At 44.5% G+C, this 20,926-nt stretch overlaps 1 protein-coding gene across 11 annotated transcripts in view; it reads left to right on the forward strand.

Moving 5' to 3' along the window:
* Positions 1-20,926, forward strand: part of LOC121548341 (tight junction protein ZO-1-like) — a 150,129-nt gene that overhangs the window by 121,794 nt on the left and 7,409 nt on the right. For 6 of the 11 annotated variants that reach the window (XM_045217882.1, XM_045217887.1, XM_045217888.1 and 3 more), the window contains exons 14-24: positions 3,174-3,358; positions 3,570-3,665; positions 3,983-4,009; positions 4,869-4,951; positions 5,249-5,459; positions 7,248-7,348; positions 7,613-7,963; positions 8,781-9,068; positions 10,146-11,051; positions 11,410-11,492; positions 18,128-18,346. In XM_045217882.1, coding sequence (XP_045073817.1) covers positions 3,174-3,358; positions 3,570-3,665; positions 3,983-4,009; positions 4,869-4,951; positions 5,249-5,459; positions 7,248-7,348; positions 7,613-7,963; positions 8,781-9,068; positions 10,146-11,051; positions 11,410-11,492; positions 18,128-18,346 — 2,550 coding nt within the window. The remainder of the gene's footprint in view (positions 1-3,173; positions 3,359-3,569; positions 3,666-3,982; positions 4,010-4,868; positions 4,952-5,248; positions 5,460-7,247; positions 7,349-7,612; positions 7,964-8,780; positions 9,069-10,145; positions 11,052-11,409; positions 11,493-18,127; positions 18,347-20,926) is intronic. The other 5 variants (XM_045217885.1, XM_045217886.1, XM_045217891.1 and 2 more) reach the window with 2 other exon arrangements.

A 20,926-nucleotide genomic window follows, 5' to 3' on the forward strand; every position in this document is an offset into this window, starting at 1 on the left:
AACAGGTAGAATACAGTAGAGAGGCATCATCCCCAACAAGAACAGGTAGAATACAGTAGAGAGGCATCATCCCCAACAAGAACAGGTAGAATACAGTAGAGAGGCATCATCCCCAACAAGAACAGGTAGAATACAGTAGAGAGGCATCATCCCCAACAAGAACAGGTAGAATACAGTAGAGAGGCATCATCCCCAACAAGAACAGGTAGAATACAGTAGAGAGGCATCATTCCCAACAAGAACAGGTAGAATACAGTAGAGAGGCATCATCCCCAACAAGAACAGGTAGAATACAGTAGAGAGGCATCATTCCCAACAAGAACAGGTAGAATACAGTAGAGAGGCATCATCCCCAACAAGAACAGGTAGAATACAGTAGAGAGGCATCATTCCCAACAAGAACAGGTAGAATACAGTAGAGAGGCATCATCCCCAACAAGAACAGGTAGAATACAGTAGAGAGACATCATCCCCAACAAGAACAGGTAGAATACAGTAGAGAGGCATCATCCCCAACAAGAACAGGTAGAATACAGTAGAGAGGCATCATTCCCAACAAGAACAGGTAGAATACAGTAGAGAGGCATCATCCCCAACAAGAACAGGTAGAATACAGTAGAGAGACATCATCCCCAACAAGAACAGGTAGAATACAGTAGAGAGGCATCATCCCCAACAAGAACAGGTAGAATACAGTAGAGAGGCATCATCCCCAACAAGAACAGGTAGAATACAGTAGAGAGACATCATCCCCAACAAGAACAGGTAGAATACAGTAGAGAGGCATCATCCCCAACAAGAACAGGTAGAATACAGTAGAAAGACATCATCCCCAACAAGAACAAGTAGAGACAGGGGAAGGGGGTGGTGGTGGGGTCGACAGCATTAGTCAAATAAGACACCAGCAGCCTTCCTGTCGGTGTAGATATGGTAAACAACAACACTAACATAAGATGATGAACTAGGCTGTGTAAAGTAGGACACATTAACATCACCCCTATTCAGGGGCGGCCTGTTCAATAGGGCGATATGGGCGACGCACTGCCAAACGGGAAAAGGAAGGGATTTTTTTTCTAATCAATTATATCACGGCAACAGTAGTTATCAGTGTTCTAATCTGATCTGACTGCCACTAAATGTCAAATCAGGCTAAAGTCGTGCTTCAAATGGCCCCGCCCGTTTTTGGGGCGATTTCAGTCAAGTTGAAAATCGCCCAGAAGTCTGTCATAGACTCTGATGTAAAATCTATTTTTTTCAAATTTCAAAGCTTTCAATACAATCTCTATGTGTTTCTGAGGGCTTGCACTTACGCGCTTCGTCATACGTGACGTAACCATGAACGTAACTAAGAAAATAGCGGCTAGCAGCGTCTCTGTTGCGACCTGCAGTGTGGCGTTATCTTATGTTTTTAATTTGTACACTTAGTGGCGTTATTTTATGTTTTTAATTTGTACACTTAGTTTACAAACATTCTGCCAACCATGGATTTCCAGTGGTGGGTTTTGGACTGATCTTGTTGATCGTGTACATACCCGCTACGAACGGACTAAATAATGAAAACGCTGCTGGCAGCGGAATCCAATACAGCTGGGAGACTTGGCTGGATGACAGAGACAGTCACAGGGAAAATCGATCCTGGTAAGAGAGCGACTCTGTACCCCCGACATTGAACTGCTTTCTGTGTCACTGCGACCTTACTATCTGCCCCGTGAGTTCCCCCAATTGTTTGTTACCGTTGTGTACTGTTGATAATCACAAGTTTACTGGAGAACTGAGACCAAGTAGAGACTTTGGACAGGGTGGATATGGTATAATAAAGGCAGTTTATTCAGAGGTAAAGATATCTGGAATCGCGTGCACGGACTCGTTCGTCAAACTCTTAGGGAGCTATCTGAAGAGAGCCCCGAAAACATTGTGTGCAGACATTTTATACAATAAATGATGTAGGTTGAATCTAGTAGTTCTGATCTTCTGATTGGTCCTGATGAGTTGAGGCGAGGTCCCCTCCACTGTTGCATTGGCTCTGAGTCGGGTTCTCTGTCTTCAAATGTTCAGCCTAAAGAGAGGGGATTTTTGTGTGTGTGTGTGTGTTTAACAGTGATGATGTGTGTGTGTGTGTGTGTTATCAGTGATGATGTGTGTGTGTGTGTGTGTGTGTGTGTCCTCAGAGCAAGAACTCGTGAGTTGGAAGAACTGAGAGACCTATGGCGTGGGTGTTGTCCTTGGCCACCTGCTGACAAGGCTGACAAGATAGGACTCTTTTGTCCATTGTTATAGGATAGGAACAGCATTGATTGAAAACAAACGCCCAACACAAAATGGGTCATGCACAAGATTTTAGTCAGACCAAGCTATAACATTATATATTTACTACGACAGTACATTCAACCAAAAGCTAATATAACAAAGGCATCAGAGATTATTTATAATCTGTCACAGAAACTGGAATCCATCTCCCCAGATCAGTCAATAAATGCTTCTGGTATTGACTTATATGCTGCCCCTGTCTTCATGTTGTTGCTGGACATATCTTTTTTAAAATGTGTGTAGGTCACCTAAATCATCAGAAAAATTGCCCCTCCTGAGAATTTTTTCAGGAGCCGCCACTGCCCCTAGTCTCAATTACGCGAGTGACAACTGTTCTAGTGAGAAGGCATTTGCACTATGAGTCCTGTGAGGGTAGGAGACTATCTATTCATAATGAAACAGCAGTCTCTCATGGTGTCTAGGCCTGCCCTGATCTATAGCCCCTGGCTATGTTTAGAGAGAGAGAGAGATTCCACACCATGGTGTAGACAGGGGAACCTCACAGTGCTCCCAACATACCAGCGTGACACAGATATTTATCACATGCATACATTAACGTAACCATTATACATGGTGCACCGCGGCTACTCTGCCACGTTGTGTCCCTGGCCATGCCTGTGTCCTCTTCAGTCAAATGTTTACTGAATTCTAGATTCTATTAAGGTATAGAAGTATTTCAGAATAGAATATAATTTTTATTTTATTTATTTAATAGAAGTTGTGGAGAATAACAGGGATTTACATGACACATTGGATAACTGCACTAATAAAAAAATGAACTGATGCCATGTTGGCAGTTTCCATTGAAATCCAATCATTGAATCCATTGCCTGTTGCCTGACACCTCTCTGTTCCCCCTCCCACAGGGCAGAGCAGTTGTCCAGTGTGCAGTACACCCTCCCCAAAACGGCAGGGGGCGACAGGGCTGACTTCTGGAGGTTCCGTGGTCTGCGGACCTCCAAGAGGAACCTGAGGAAGAGCAGAGAGGACCTGTCGGCCCAGCCGGTCCAGACCAAGTTCCCTGCCTATGAGAGGGTGGTGCTGAGAGAGGGTAGGTGGTATCCAGAACAGGGTCCATGGATTCGTCACAATACCTCAACTAGCTTACCACTGAGAATGCTTTCCCAGTACATTGCTTCATTCTAAAAGGTATGCTAGTGTGAAAATTGGAATGCAGCCATGTGTTTGTTGGCTACAAATTCGGCCTTGAGAGGCATTGATTCTGTCAAATATGGTGTTGTTTTGTGTCTTCTGTTATCCAGCTGGGTTCCTGAGGCCTGTGGTGATCTTTGGGTCCATCGCTGACGTGGCAAGAGAGAAGCTGGCCAGAGAGGAGCCTGACCTGTTTGAGCTGGCCAGTGAGTAGCCTTTAGCTAGCCATTAGTAGCCATCTCACTGTCTGTCTCAGCCATGTCACACCCACACAGCTGGAGTAACACAGGACTTAGAGCTGCTCTGTGTTAGAGATTAGAGGACCCCCTCATCTGCCTACTCCAGGTCCACTTGAGGGAATAGCTAGCTCCTTTAGCTTGTAGTGTTCATTCTAACACCCTCAACAGTATTGAATTTAAATTATCCTAAGTGCACTACTCCAAATTCCACATGTAAAGTGATTCCAGCCCTGGACGTATTTTGCGTAACCTATATCTCTGTAAACCTTGTATTTTCTTTTCAGAAACACAGCAACATGAAGGAGTGGAAAGTATGTCATTAAGTGCATCAACTTGTTTTTATCAGTGTTAGTTAGGTGGTAATGTATGGCCTGATTCAGCCTGTAGGGAGGTTGTGTAATGACTGACTGTAGCTAGTAATAGAGCATGTACACATGGCACAGTCAATATCCTATAGAAAATAAGCTGCATACATAACAGTACTAGTCTTCATTATTCATTCCCAAGACCCTAATGTCTGTGTGTGGATAACACCATAATCTATACTTAAAATGTGAACTTTTACATTTGATTGGAGAAGATGCCTTATGACATTGGTGTGTTTATGACTGAAATTGTAAGGGCTAGTGATGTTAGCACTCTGCTTTCTAGAATGCTGCTTTTGTAGGGTTGAGTGGTGGAAGATAAGAGGCCATTTCTGCACCAGATCCTGTGATAATAGTGTTGAGATCTGAGTAGTGAAACTGCACCCAGGTCAGCTGGCCTCTCTAAGGGTCGTTACCTTGTGGTGACAGATAGACAGATAAGGCCAGGCTAGCCATGTTTACATAATGAACCTTTTAGAACATTCCTGCTTAACTCCCCTGACATTTATATCCATTTTAAATTGAAATCATCAATCTATTTGAAATGATTCCCTATCTTCTTGAATGTGCATTATCCCACTTCAATGCTTTTCACACATGTAACACATTTCCTGCATTGCGGATTATACTGTACTGTAATGTCTGTAGCTGCATGTGCACATTCATAATGACACTACCTCTATTTTATGTTTTGAAATGTGCTTAAAGCATATTGCATGCATTGGGGTGAAGGTAATGAGCTGAGATGTATAGTGAGCTCTGCAGTAATATGGCACAGTAACACTGTCCCTTCTCCCCTCTACAGAGAGTGAACCAAGAGACGCAGGAAAAGACCAGCGCAGCTCCGGGATCATTCGCCTCCACACCATTAAACAGATCATTGACCGGGTGAGTGAGACTACTTACTACACGGATACGCATGCAAACACACACACACACACACACACACACACACACACACACACACACACACACACACACTCTTACTTAAAGCACATGCAGTACACACACACATGCATCGATACAGACTCATCCATGGCTCACTACTGCTCTCTGGTGTTCATGGAATTATGAACATTTTTATTTGGCCAATATATGAAAAATATAGTTTATAACAGCAATCTGAGCAAACCTTTTAGTATTTAGATGAAATATTAATTATTTATTTTGGGGGGATGTCCTTAGGACAGGCATGCTGTGCTGGACATTACCCCCAACGCGGTGGACCGTCTGAACTACGCCCAGTGGTACCCCATCGTGGTGTTCCTCAACCCAGACAGCAAGCAGGGCGTCAAGACCATGAGAACCAGGCTGTGCCCCGAGTCCAGGAAGTCAGCCAGGAAACTCTACGAGAGAGCCCTCAAACTGAGGAAGAACAACCACCACCTCTTCACCAGTGAGTTTCTATGGGAGGGAGGGGAAGAGAGAAATAGTGAAAATGAGTGGGAGGTAGAAATAAAAATGTCTCTCAGAGAGAGAGAGATGGAGTGAGAGAGGCTAGGGCTGCGTGCTGTACTGTAGTGTGGACCAAGGGCGCAACTTTGGTTATAATCCAGTCGGATAAACACTCCAAACAGCCTACCCGACCGCTCGTAGGCGACCGCATGGTGCTAAAGCACACCGTTGCCTCGTTTTGTATCACATTCCAATGATAAAACTGGTGGGGGGATTTACCCCAGTGAAAGTGGCACCCCTGGTGCGGACTATCAGCCGGTGACACGGTACAGTCAGTGTCTTAGCGGGGTGCTGTTCTGTGTCCCCTCCTCCTCACGCAGGCAGGGCTGCTCAGGGCTCCGAGCTAACCTCTCACAGGACCCCAGCCGTCATTACCCATTCCCTGCACAGCCCTGCCCCGTTTGAAATGGGATGCGTCTCCTCATTTTTTACCGTCTGCTGGCAATAAAGAGAGAGATTCCAGGAGAGCAGAGAGCACACATCCAGCCTCTCCTCTCTCCTCCACGTTGAGTTACTCCACATGGGTCTGTAGATGAAGCACACTGCCTGGTATTTTTAGAACAAGCCTATAGAGAGAGAGAGAGAACAACAGATAAGTGTCACCTGTGGTATTTGTGTAAGGTCAAATAGATTGACACCTGCCAGGCAGCACCTTAAACTTGAGTGTTGTTGGACTCATGACAGCTCATAGTTAAAACAGTGGTAATAAAATGTTTCCACACTGCAACAACCGGTGCTGAGCCAAGACAAGACAGGCTTTTAGCAAACAGCTTTGGGATGATACAAGCAGTGATACTAGAAATAAGCTTTTCCCCTCATGTAGAATAATAATTAATCATCAATCTGAATCAATGATAATTACTTACTAGTTCAGGGCCCGGCTTCCCAAAAGCATCTTAAGGTTAAGTTAATTGTTAGAACCTTCGTAGGAGCATCGATAAATCTCAGAGCTGTTTCCCAAAACCATTGTTATTAATGTTGCACTTGAAAACAATCGTAATCTAATGCCTGCCACAGACCACTCATAGAACAGCTAAATGCGTCTCTTTTTTGCCCTCCCGCGTCACTTTATACACAGAAGATCTCTGCTAAACATAGAATCACATGGTTTATCCGTCTCTCTGTGACCGCCAATAACTTCAGAACAATGTTGACTACAAAATACAAAGTTGCCAATGTCTTTGCAATTGATACAAACAAGCTGCGTATAAAAAGATGATTCAAATGAAAACCGAGATGATTGCATTCAAATATAAACACTAGGCTATAGGCCTATTTCAATCATATTGAAATACATTTTATGTTCAATCAATTTAGTTATATTTTGCTACTTGTAGGCTACTGTCTGTAATTTGTCTCAATACACACTGAGTGTACCAAACAAATACACCAAACAAATATCTCTCTAGGAGCTAATCCGTTGTCAGTATTGTGAAATCATTTGAATGTTAAGGTAATATTTTAATGAAGAAAGTTGATCCTAGAGCAGCGCCTCCTTTCTGTGGATCCTATCAGTATCGACATGCTCCAACGGCGCGATAAGCCACCATTCTCTCTGCAAGGTGTTTTCAAAGTTCCATTGCCATCGGGAAACCGGGCTCTGGTGTGTTTATCATAATGGTTTTTCATGAGGTTATGAGAACAGTTTTTCACAGTGATTATGAGAATTGTGTTATTGGTTGTCTGGGTTCATTTGAGGTGCTTTGTCTCTGCTCTTATCCTTCCCAAGCCACCATTAACATGAATAATATGAATGACGGGTGGTATGGTGCACTGAAGGATACCATTCAACAGCAGCAGAACCAGCTGGTGTGGGTTTCAGAGGGCAAGGTAGGACACTCAGCACTGAGACTAACATCATCAAACACTTACCAATACATTTCACGTTAATGAAAATGTTCTATTCAAAATAAATGCCGGACAATTTTAATATACCATTTATTTTGTGCATTAATTAATAATAGTTTTTCTTTGCCATTCATTTCTCTGTCTCTCCTCACTGTAATATTGCTGCTTCTGCTCTTTCTTTCTCTCCATTTCCCCTCTCTCTCTCTTGTCCCTCTCCCCTGCTCTCCTCCTGTTTTGTCTCCCCAGGCGGACGGTGCTCCAGATGATGACCTGGATCTGCATGATGACCGACTGTCGTACCTGTCGGCTCCGGGCAGTGAGTACTCCATGTACAGCACAGACAGCCGCCACACCTCCGACTACGAGGACACGGACACAGAGGGCGGGGCCTACACCGACCAGGAACTAGACGAGACGCTGAACGACGAGGTGGGCCTGCCCACTGAGCCCGCCATCACCCGCTCCTCGGAGCCCGTCCGAGAGGACCCGCCAGTCATCCAGGAGCCCCTGGGGTACGGCGGGTACCAGCACACAGTGCAGCCCGACCCCCTGAACCGGATCGACCCAGCCGGGTTCAAGGCACCAGTGGCCCAGCAGGTACCGTTTATGAGAGCCGTGCATCTGCCCTGTTGTCTGGAATCCGTGGTGTGCGTGAGGAGGGTGTTCTGGCGCCGCTATTGAAGCAGTGTTTTAAAACAGTATTATCTACTAACACAAAACAAAACAAAGAAAAACTAAAAAGATGGAAAGAAAATGTGTGGCCACTTAAGTATTTATTCACTATCGTTGTGTGTGTGTTTTTTTTATTTTTGGAGAAAAAAAAGCAAGAATAAGCTTGACTGTTATAATCAGTATTCACGACCTGTGTTAGTGTGACTGTTTTTGTTGATGTCGATGTTCTCACTGAGGATAAGTTTTGTGTCTGTCAAGTGTCTGTATCGGTACCCACCTATGTGCTCTTCCTAGTTGTTTCACTTGTGATTCGGACTGATACCGTGATACCAGAAAGTATTATGTGCATGTTGGAAATGTCAGTGTTAACCACGTATTGCTGTAAATGTATTTATCTGGGTCGATTCGGCCGGTATGATATCCACAAAAGGTTTGTCTTCTGATGTGTAAACAAAAAAAAAAGAGAAAAAGAAAAGAAAACATTGTACTGTAATCTAGAATTAAAATCGAATCAGACTACATTAACAACAGAAACTTTGTCCTGTTGCAAATTCTTACATGGCAGATTGATCATCTAAAGCCATCAGTTGAATTTGGTCCGAGGATGGTGAGTTAATGAGTCGGTCGGTGGAGGAGCTACAGAGCCGAGGGGCTGTAAGACGCCGTAACGTTAACATTAGTGAGGGTGTATCTCCCTCCTGCAGTTGCACCGTGTGTTAAACGTTTCTGAACCACTTCACAGAATGAGAAAGCAGAGGCTGTTCCGGCCACCATGCCTATCCTCCCCCAGCAGCCTGAGTTACTGGCTGTGACAGAGGCAGCGCCCCCTGCTGTCTACAACACTGTAAATGGTGTAGCGGGTTTGAGCCATGGTTTGAGCCCTGGCCCTATCGCTGCTCCCCAGAGCGAACCCAGCCCAGGCCCCGGCCCCGAGGCTGACTCGCTTAGGATGCCCACCCCTGATCTAGCTCAGCCCCCGGCCCCAACACCCGAACCCCTACAATCCGGAACGCCCAGTTCAGAACCACAGGTACCCATCGTCTGGACGTGGCCTGGCCCGGCCGACCCCGCTGTCGGTCCGCTTTGGCCTGTCGCTGCCTGCCTGTGTACCGCCCGCCACGCTTTCCTTTCACTCTTGCATGCCTGCCCGCTGTCCACTGTGTGCTTCTGAAAGAGAGAGACTGTGTGTGTCTGAGCACTCGTAAACAACAGTGGGCTTCTTGGAGGAGTGTATAGACTGATTGCTGCATTGGTGTGGTACCTATATAGAGAAGAGCAGCGAAGAACCTGAGGCTCTCACTGTTGCTTACCCTCTTTGCATGGCTACAACATGTTTCAGTTGGTTTCTCTTTTCTGTTTAAACGTAGCAGTAGAACTGATAGTAGTGGTGTATTGGTTGATGCAGACTGAATGGACCATTTAATTATATCCATTTATTTGGCGACATTCTCTTAAAGTCATCAATCAGTATTTTTGACATTTTATTGGACGTTTTATTCCCTGAATTTGAAATGTAGCCATTCTGCTCCAACTGTGGCGTATACATCTTATGGATTTGAAACATCCCATGAAGTTAATGTAAATAATGACTTTCTGTTGTTCAATGGCTACTTTTCAAATGCCATGGTTTTTTTATATAGTTTACATTGTACAAAAAAACGTTTGCCTGGAACGTTCTAGATATCTTATTGCGGTAATTTTAATTTGGCTTGTAATGTTATCAAGATATAGTTTTTATTTTGTATCAACTTTGTTAGTTTTGTTTTTGGGTTGCTGTTTAAACTAAAGTGGTATGTTGTGTATATATATTGATATATATTGAGAGCTCCTGTGTGTATTGGCTGCTCTGATCTGACATTCAGACCTGCATTCTGTTTGACCTGACCTTTAACCCCTACCTCTGAGTGTCTCTATTTCAGGTCTCCCTGCTTCCTCTCTCTGCTTCCTTCTTCAGCCATTATTCATCTTCTGTTTTAATATTCTACTTTGTCTTCTGTTACTTGATTCTTATATTTATATACACATGTATTTATTTATTGGATGTGTGCTACTGGTTGCTCTTGTCCCATTACTCACCATATGTTTCTTTCATTGTTTATTTCCCCAGATGTACAAGAAGGATCCCTACCTGGAGGAGCCAGTCAGAGTGAACCATGGTGGTGTAAAGCCGTCTCCGGCGGTGGTGCCGCCCACAACCTACGAGCCACAGCCTCCGTACCAAGACGAACACCCATACAGAGATTACGATCACCCGCCCAGCCGCTACGACGGGGGTGGTTACCTGGAACCAAAGTATCGTAACTTCGACTCTCAGCTGCACTACGAGAAAAGTGTGCCTCACTACGATGAGCAGTGGCCTCCTTACAACCAGCAGACCTCTGGCCCACCACCCCACCAGCAGCAGCACCCCCCTGGGCCTGGCTACGACCCCCGGCTGCCCTATGAAGACGGACCCGAGCGAGACTACAGCCCCCCTCAGCCGCGCTACGATGACGCCCCGCTGGGCTACAACGGACGACCTCGCTACGGCAAGCCAGCAGGACCAGGACCCATCCGCCACGATGAGCCTCCTCCATCCGGCCCAGGGGGCTACGCTCCTCTACGTTACGATCAGGAGCCTCACCCTTATCCCCCTGCAACACGCTCTCCAGAGCCCCCTAAACAGTACTACCAGGGGGAGTCTGCCCAGCGGCCAGGACCTGGGCCTGCCTACAACCAGGCACCACCACAGCACCGAGGCTACAAGCCCCCACCCCAGCAGTATGAACCCATCATGAACTTTGACGCCCCCGTGCCCCCTCCCAAACCACAACCAGAGGCTCTCCGCCCCTCCCCTGGGGACACGGTGATCACCACAGCCCCCAATCCCCTTCCACCTCTCCCCAGAGTGGAGCCGGAGGACGACCCGGCCATAAGGGCCCAGTCGGTGCTGTCCAGGGTCAAGATGTTTGAGAACAAGCGCTCTGTGTCTGTGGACCGAGCCAAGGAGGCAGGAGATGCCATAGGGCTCAGGGTAAGCATCTGGAAAACACCTCACACTCTTGTGCACGTATGTAATACACAGTGCTTGACTTAGGCAGGAGTTCACTGGAGCTGAGTACCGGCCACCTCAAATGTTCTACTGCTTGAGCACCTGTTCCTCTTATAGAATATTAGCTCAAAAGTATTGTGGAGCTCCTGCACCTAAATACAAACAGTACCAGCACCCAAAATGAGCACCGTAACCTATTTCAGTCCAAGTCAAGCACTGGTAATGTTCACAGGATTACCTGACCCTGGCCTCTTCTAATGATATTTGATTGGTTCATGTGATGTCCGTAAAGGTTTACTTTTCCAGGAATTGTATTTGCATTTCTATCTTGCTCCCACAGTCAGCGGATCTGCCCACCAAACCAGGCGCGGGCATTCCTAAAGCCAACTCTCTCAGCAATCTGGACCAGGAAAAGTCGTTCAGGTAATGAGTCATAAGGGAGTACAGCACTGAGCCCCCACCCCCCCACCACCACCACCACCACCACACACACACACTACATCACACCACAGCACAGATGCTGCTTTATCTCTGAGGGCCTGATGTGTCTGTTAGGGCTATCAGGTGATCCACTCTGAAGTGGATAACAGACCTTTGAAGATATGATATGAAGATGGCAGTGTACTGTATTGTATGGCTGCCGTCTTGCGTGCTCCGACCCAACGTTGCTATTATTTTGGCGTTTATCTTTACTTATTTTTTTCACTAAATGTATCCGCTATCATTAACTATGATCGACTTTTCAACATCAGATCGGTAGTTACTAACCTCAGTTCTGGGTCCACTTTGACTCATCTGCCCTGGGCTCTTTGTGTACCTCCGACCAAATCTTTGGGCTACCCAAGAGGAAACGCCGGTGAAAACGAGGCAGGAGAGCGGGCGAAGGCGAAGGGAAAACCAGCCACTACTTCCCTCCATTCTAATGTACAGTCACTTGATAATACGATCACCATAAGGATCACCTCTGATCGCAGATATTCTATCAATGAGACTCTCGTAACTGCAAAATCCTCTGTTTTTCTGAAACATGGCATTCGGACAAGATACCCCCCATGGCTATCAAACTTGATGGATTCTCCATTCACCGAGCGGACAGGACATCGGATTCAGGGAAATCCAGAGGGGAAGGGTTATGTCTCTTCATCAACAGCAAATGGTGTGCAGACTCTAGCACAGTGGAAGGAAGTTTCAACCTATTGTTCACCTGTCTTCAAATACCTGATGGTCAAATGCTGACCCTTTTACCTCCCGAGAGAGTTTATCTGTTATCGTGACTGCTGTATATATTCCACATCAGGACAACAACAACAAGCTGGCACTTGAGGAACTGTATGAGGCTGTAAACAAGCAGGAAACCATGCACCCGGATGATGCTTTTCTTGTTGCCGGTGATTTTAATTCCGCGCCACTCCTGCTTCCTGTTTACAAACAAAAGCTCAAACAGGAAGACCCATGACACGCTCCATAGAAAAATGGTCTATCAGAGCAGAGGCTATTCTACAGGACTGCTTTGCTAGCACTGACTGGAATATGTTCATCAGGAAATGTATCGCTTACGTCATCCCCACAGTGAAGGTTTGCTGATTCCCCAATCAAAAGCCCTGCTAAGCTAAAGGCCAGAGCTACTGCTCACAGGGCTATTGCAGACAACCGCGAGGCTATGGCTGAGGACACGAATGCGTACAAGAAGTCCCGCTATGACCTCCGCAGAGCCATCGAACAGGCAAAAGGGCAATATCTGAACAAGGTGGAATCCTATTACACCGGCTCTGACACATGTGGCAGGGGCTACAGTACATTACGGACTACAAAGGAAGCCGTGATCTGCCTAACGATGCCTCTCTACCAGACAATCTCAATGCCTTTTATGCACGCTTCGACAAAAACAACAGAGCCCTGCATGAGGGCCCCCGCTGATCCGGAGGATTGGGTGATCTCTCTCTGAGGCTGACGTGAGTACGGTCTTTAAATGGGTCAACACTCGTAAGGCCGCAGGGCCAGACGTGTCCTCAGGGCATGTGCAGACCAGCTGGCAGGCTGCTTCACGGCCATTTTCAACCTCACCTTGTCCCAGTCTGTAATCCCCACGTTTCAAGCTGACTACCATCATTCCTGTTCCCAAAAACGACCGACCTGTAGCACTCACATCTGTAATAATTAAGTGCTTTGAAAGGTTGGTCATGGTACACATGAACTCCATCATCCCAGACACCCTGGACCCACTCCAATTTGCATACCACCCCAACAGATCCATAGAAGACGCAATATAAATTGCACTCCACACTGCCCTCTCCCACCAAGCTCCAACTTCGTCACCAAGCTCGGGACCCTGGGACTGAACACCTTCCTCTGTAACTGGACCCTGGACTTCCTGATGGTTGACCCCAGTTGGTAAGAGTAGGCAACAACACCTCTGCCACGCTGACCCTCAAGAAGGGGGCCCCCCACGGGTGTGTGCTTAGCACCCTCCTGTACTCCCAGTTCACCCACGACTGTGGCCAAGCACGACTCCAACTCCATCAAGTTTGCTGACCACGCGGCGGTGGTAGACCTGATCACCAACGGCAATGAGACAGGGAGGAGTGTCTGAGAACTGTTGTCCATACTCCCGTCCGGCAGGCGGTACAGGTGCATCAAGGCTCAGACCAACAGACTCCTAAAACAGGGGTTCTCAAACATTTTGGGGCCGGGGACCCCATTTGTGATAGCAAATTCATCAGGGATCCCCTCATAATTAGAACACAACTTGAGTGAAATAAAAATAGCATACATGGAGTTTTACCATGACTTCGTGTGCAAGGCCGGACGAACCAAGTCTCGGGCCATGGGAAGGAACATTTTATAGGCTTGTCTCTTTGCATTGGAGAGAGAAAATGTCTCTTATCAAGCTAATTTCCTACAATTCTAAACATTTTGTCATGGAGTAGAGAAATATTTTGTTGTTGCAGCTTTAAAGCTAATATCCTGCAATTCTAGCCATTTTTCCATGAGGCAAAGAGAAAACCTTGACTTTTTAAAGCTTCAAGTAACTGTCCAGTGTTTCCAGATTTCTATATAATATGACCTATAATTACAATATGAGTTAAATAGTTTTCCTTCCAAAATATTGTAATTCGTTATGTTAAAAAGCAGCTTTTCTGTGTTGGAATGGGCATACCCCAGGAGAGAAGGACTGCCGACCGTGGTATTGCAGGCATTGTTAGCAGAAAACAGGATCCCCCATTATAGCTAATGGAAAAATGGCAAACTAATATAAATAAAATATTGAAGACAATCATGGTACAAATAATTGCATCTAATCCACCAGATGTATGTCCTTGAACCCATTATTTTGAAAAGCTTTTTAGAAACGTTCTGTTTGAGGTGGCATTTTTAAGTGTTTTTTTCCCTCCAATTTATACTTTGTCCACAAATACGAGTATAGGATGAGAGTCAACAACATTATTTGGGTATGCGTTAACAGAATATTAACTTTTAAGTTAGATTTTCACTGGACAGTTACTTTATATTACAGTGCATTTATGTAAAAAAATATATATATTTTGAGGAATACAATATTGACTTGAAAAATGTATAATTGGAACACCTTCCTCTGTGGCCCATGTTGGCCAGGGTTAAGAACATCAATTGTAGATTAAATGGCCAACAACTACTGCTCCCCCTCATACCTACGCTGCTACTAAAATGATTATTAATTGCCATTAGTATGTACTGTATCTATTTATCCTTCTACTGGTCGCTATTACTCCTGTTTACATGTATATAGTACCATACGTATGTACAGGGACGGCTTGTTCAATAGGGCGATATGGGCGACGCACTGCCAAACGGGAAAAGGAAGGGATTTTTTTTCTAATCAATTATAAAAAAATAAAATAAAAAAAAAATTATATTTTTTTTTTATAAATTTATAAAAAATTATATCACGGCAACAGCAGTTATCAGTGTTCACGTCTGATCTGCCAGCCACTAAATGTCAAATCAGGCTAAAGTAGTGCTTCAAATGGCCCCGCCCGTTTTTTGGGCGATTTCAGTCAGGTTGAAAATCGCCCAGAAGTCTCTCATAGCCTGTCATGTAAAATCTATTTTTTTCACATTTCAAAGCTTTCAATACATTCTCTATGGGTGTCTGTGTGCATGCACTTACGCGCTTTCGTCATACGTGACGTAACGTTGAACGTAACTAAGACAATGGCGGCTATCAGCGTCTATGTTGCGACCTGCAGTGTGGCGTTATTTTATGTTTTTAATTTGTAGACTTAGTTTACAAACATTCTGCAAACATTCTGCTTTGGACTGATCTTCGGTTTTGGACTGATCTTGTTGATCGTGTACATACCCGCTACGAACGGACTAAATAATGAAAACGCTGCTGGCAGAGAGGTGGAGCCGGCCACCTTCACCCTGGTCAGAGCGGACCGCGATCCTGGTAAGAGAGCGACTGTACCCCGACATTGAACTGCTTTCTGTGTCATTGAACCTTACTATTGTTGATAAAACAAGTTTACTGGAGAACGGAGAAAAAGTAGAGACTTTTGGACAAGGTGGATAATTGTATAATATAAGGCAGTTTATTCAGAGGTAAAGATATCTGCAATCGCGTTCACGGACCCGTTCGGTCAAACTCTTAGGGAGCTATAAATCAAGCCCCATTACTTACCATATCAGATAAGAGAAATTGCTGCAGCTACATATATTTTACATCCTGGCCCTACATAGTTCACTATTTGCATCACTTACCAAAATATTACATGTGGTCATATATGCTTGGAAAGTGGAGATGCCATAGAACGTCAAAAAAGTAAACATTGCTGGAGACACATTGCGTTTGCTAGCGAAGAGATTTGTTGTGGCAAATGAACTTGGGCTGGGAATTGCCAGGAACCTCACGATAAGATATATGCATCAGCATTGCGAGTCTCATGATTCTATACGTATTGCGATTCGATACTGTGATTTTATTGCGCACCATATGTCTGTTGCAGAGGGATCAGAAAGCCATGAGAACGAGTTTTGATCAGTCATGGAAATAAAAGTGCTGAAAACAAATTGGCTCCCAATGTGAAAAGATTGAGAACAAGCTATGAAGGAACAATAATGGTGTTTTGGTGCAGGTACAGCCAACTAGCGCTAAAATATTGCGATATTGTCAATACAGTATATCGTAAAGTATCACTATGTAACTCGATTTCTTTCACCCCAATCCCTCAAATTAACGGTAAATAACTGAATTGTTTGCCCCACATTTAGCTAAGATGATTAGCTAGCCAGCTAAAATGTTTTATTTAGTTAGCAGTCGCATCTACAATAGTTTACTGTCAATAACATGTCTCCAAAAATGACGTGGTGTCTCCAATTGTGTTGACATTTTACAATTGCAATGCGCATCCATGAGTATCCACTTTCTGTAGCTCAGCTGGTAGAGCATGGTGCTTGTAACGCCAAGGTAGTGGGTTCGATCCCCGGGACCACCCATACACAAAAATGTATGCACGCATGACTGTAAGTCGCTTTGGATAAAAGCGTCTGCTAAATGGCATATTATTATTATTATTATTATCTGAAGAGAGCCCCGAAACATTGTGTGCAGACATTTTATGCAATAAATGAAGTAGGTTCAATCTAGTAGTTCTGATCTTCTGATTGGTCCTGATGAGTTGGGCGAGGTCCCCTCCAGGCTACTGTCACTGTTGCATTGGCTCTGAGTCGGGTTCTCTGTCTTCAAATGTTCAGCCTAAGAGAGGGGATTTTTGTGTGTGTGTGTGTGTGTGTGTGTTTAACAGTGATGATGTGTGTGTGTGTGTGTGTGTGTGTTTAACAGTGATGATGTGTGTGTGTGTGTGTTTGTGTGTGTGTGTGTCCTCAGAGCAAGAACTCGTGAGTTGGAAGAACTGAGAGGCCTATGGCGTGGGTGTTGTCCTTGGCCACCTGCTGACAAGGCTGACAAGATAGGACCCTTTTGTCCATTGTTATTGGATAGGAACAGAACTTATAACCAGCTCCTGACCTAAATAGATCTTAGCACAACATTTTACTCAACATATCATATTCCATATTCACTATAACAAATATATTAGCAAGAACCGCCACATCCTCAGCCGGCTAATCCAGTGTGTGAAGTTTTGCGGAGTGTTTGAGTTAGCTTTGCGAGGCAAAGATGAAACTGAGGGCTCCACCAACCCTGGTAAGCCAACACTTTTGAGATCAGTCAATAAATGCTTCTGGTATTGACTTATATGCTGCCCCTGTCTTCATGTTGTTGCTGGACATATCTTTTTTTAAATGTGTGTAGGTCACCTAAATCATCAGAAAAATTGCCCCTCCTGAGAATTTTTTCAGGAGCCGCCACTGCGTATGTATATATTCCTGCTACCAGTCACTTTCAGACCTGTTTACATGACACTTGCACTCACACACTGACATTAACACTTACATACATACACACTCACCACCACGCACACACCCACCACTTATGCTTCTGCCATACTGCTTACTATTACTATTATTATTATGATTTATCCTGCTACCAGTCATAATCCCTGCCTACATGTACATATCTACCTCAAATACTGTACATTTACCCTGTATATGGCTTCCTCTCTTATTTCTCGTGTTTTGTTTATTTTTATATTGAATACTGCACTGTTGGGTAGGTCTTGCAAGTTAAGCATTTCACTATACTTGTGCATGTGATAAATACATCTTGAAAATAAACAATGCTGCTGCCATAAGACAGTGCTTCTGCCTATCACTGGTGCTGCTGTTTGCTGCTCTTGGTCTTGGAGCACCACCCGGTGGACACTCAGAAAAACTACCTTCCAACTCTGCACACTGACTGATGCATTAATATGTAAATGCATATTGCAGAGGCTGTCCAGTACACATGTTTGTCATTGTAATTCTGTTTAATTGTTAAATGGTCAATTGTAGTGATTTAGAGATTTAAACAAACGCACCGCAATATACTTTAGAGAAATTTCTTTATTTATGGTTTATCTGGTATTTTAATTAACCTCACATTGACTAACCCCCTCTTTATCCCTCTACTCTGTCCTCAGAGTCCCTGAGCCTCAGAAGCCCCGGGAGGTGTCAGATGATGACATAGTGCGCTCCAACCACTACGACCCAGATGAAGACGAGGAGTACTACAGGAAACAGCTGTCCTACTTTGACCGGCGCAGCTTGGACGCAGGCAAGGCACCTCCTCAGACAACACCTGTCATCGCAACCAAACCTGCTGCTCAGCCACAAGCACATCCCGGATACAACTACCCCAGGTAACGCGCTCCCATGCATCACTCTCTTTCTGGGATATGTAGTAGGAGTGGAGCGTTCCCAATTTGACTGGAGCGTGGAGCGAGCTTCCCAAAGGCTGGAGCGTCGGTCTTCTCGCTCGCTCCAGTAGCGCTTACTTCACAAGCTCAGGGCATGCCCGGCCCAGCATTCAATGTTTATCTATTTCTGTGCTGCTATAGCCCCTTGCTTTAGCTACTGTCATATAGTATGCTAAATATTTTCATAAAGAAACTGATAAAACACACAGGTGGAGAAAAAAAAAGGTGACTTACAAAGATGAGGACCAAGCGCAAGAGAGGGAGTGCAGTGATGTAGTGTCCACAACTAAAGCATCATTGTGGAATCTGAAAAGACAGAATTCCCGAAAGCATGATGGTGTACTTTACTACGTGCACATGCTAACAGAAAGGAACGAGATGGGTAGCTAGTATTTATCTAGTGTGTCCCTGTAGCAAAGTATTTATAAACAAAAAATCAGATCTCTTAAAAGTTTTGTTCATTTTCATTATATTATCTATACAATAGGCCATCATTGATTTTGGCCCAATAGGCCTGGCATATTACCCTCTTTCAAGGAGGTTTCTGTTTTGATAGGGTTATTTTACCTCAAATCCGTTAGGCCTACCAACAGAAAAATGTGAATAAAACTCCGCATCCCTGCCCAGCCTGGCAAGAGTGGCCTGAAGGGTGTTTAGCATCCCCAATGGCTCTGCCAGCTCTAAGAGGGTATTCTTCACTGCTGGCCGGCTCTCCAGGCACCATCGCATGAGCCTGAAAACTCTGGCCAAACTCATGTTTCTAAAAATGAATTCAATGGCAGTGTAGATGGAGCCTAATAAGGCATTTTTCCATTGAATTTGTATCTAATTCTAAGTAAGTCACAGCCTATATGTGCAAATTATAGACTATAATGATTTAATACAACATAATGTTGTTTAAATGCTGAGCGCTTAATGTCCCTGCCAGCCTAGTGTGTCACACTTGCAAACGCTTCAAAATGTATTTCTTTGTAGGCTAATAGCCTTGAAATAATATAGCCTAAATAATTCATTTTCGTTCCTTCTTAGGCTACCTGTCTGGCTCCTGACCTATTTAGAGTGTTTATATGCTGTTTAATTCGACATGTAGCCTATTTGAAATGATGAGCACTTCTTACAGTCACCTTTTCATGTTGTTTATTAAAATACTTTTCATTCAAATCATATGGTTTGGTTTCAATACTTCAAAACCAAATGGTAGGGCCAGGTAGTCACAAAAATAGATGGGTGTTGGTTAAATTGTGATTTATTTCAGCTTTATTTAACTTGGCAAGTCAGTTAAAAACAAATTCTTATTTACAATGACGGCCTACCCCGGCCAAACCCGGACGACACTGGGCCAATTGTGCGCCGCCCTATGGTACTCCCAATCACGGCCGGATTGTGATACAGCCTGGAATCAAACCAGGGTCTGTAGTGACGCCTCTAGCACTGAGACGCAGTGCCTTAGACCGCTGCGCCACTCGGGAGCCCAAAAATGAATGGAGCGAATGCGTTTTTTAGCGGCGCGGTTGGAAAGGACGTGAAGTGCCGGAGCGGTGCGCGAGCGGGATTTCCAACCGCTCTACTCCGCTCACATTCTCTGGTGGGAGACACAATATAGCTTACTCTCCCCCCTGCAGCACACTCACCCCACAGAAACCTCATGGGGGTCTAAAGCTTTTAATCTCAGCTACACACACACACTACTCCTGGGGGTCTAAAGCTAGGCTATAGTATATTTCTCAGCAACACACTCTACCGCCACCAGAACATTGATTCACCCTGCCTTGGAAATGGTTTTCTTATAGTTGAAAGGACAGAGTTGGTGGTTGGCCCATGCTGACAAATGAAAAACTACTTTTTGAAGGCGAGCTGTTTTTTTTGTTATCCTCCTGGGCTGCAGTAGAAGGGTTACTTTGATGTACCACACTGTGTGCAATCTCCACCTCAGTCAAAGACCATGCCAAAGATACAAGATTAAGTGTTGGAAGGGAAAAATACCATCACAGTATTATTTTATTCTGAATTTCTTTCATCTTTCTTTCAACTATCAACAATAGGTTTCACTGTTCTTACGAGCTGTTTTACCACTGTAAAACTAGCCTCGAGACTTCCAGGCTACTTTGGATGTCAAAGCTGCATCGTATGCGTCAGTATTGCTATTTGCTTCAGTATTGCTGTGCTCCGTTCTCCTATGTGTTGTTTTGCCAAACTTTGTTTTAGTAGGGCCGTGTCTGCATGGTTTTGGCCCATTCTGTAATTAGCTAATTAACAAAACCATTCACTTGTAACTCTGCTACAAAATTACCAATTGTAGTGGAAGGCATATTTTTTAAAGTGTGTTTTGGAGAAGCAATCTGTGTAAATGAATACAGTGAATTAACTAGATGGAGCCACTGTGTTTTATTAAAACTAACAGTCTCACTGGACTGCAGTAATTGAACCTTTCTCTTGAGGATACATGACACGTCACTGGTGTATCTCTGTTTAGGACTAGATTTTTTGAAGTAGTAAGCGTGACAGACTGAGATGCATTATTTC

Source organism: Coregonus clupeaformis, unplaced genomic scaffold (genome assembly GCF_020615455.1).
Source record: "Coregonus clupeaformis isolate EN_2021a unplaced genomic scaffold, ASM2061545v1 scaf1264, whole genome shotgun sequence".
Lineage (NCBI taxonomy): Eukaryota > Metazoa > Chordata > Actinopteri > Salmoniformes > Salmonidae > Coregonus > Coregonus clupeaformis.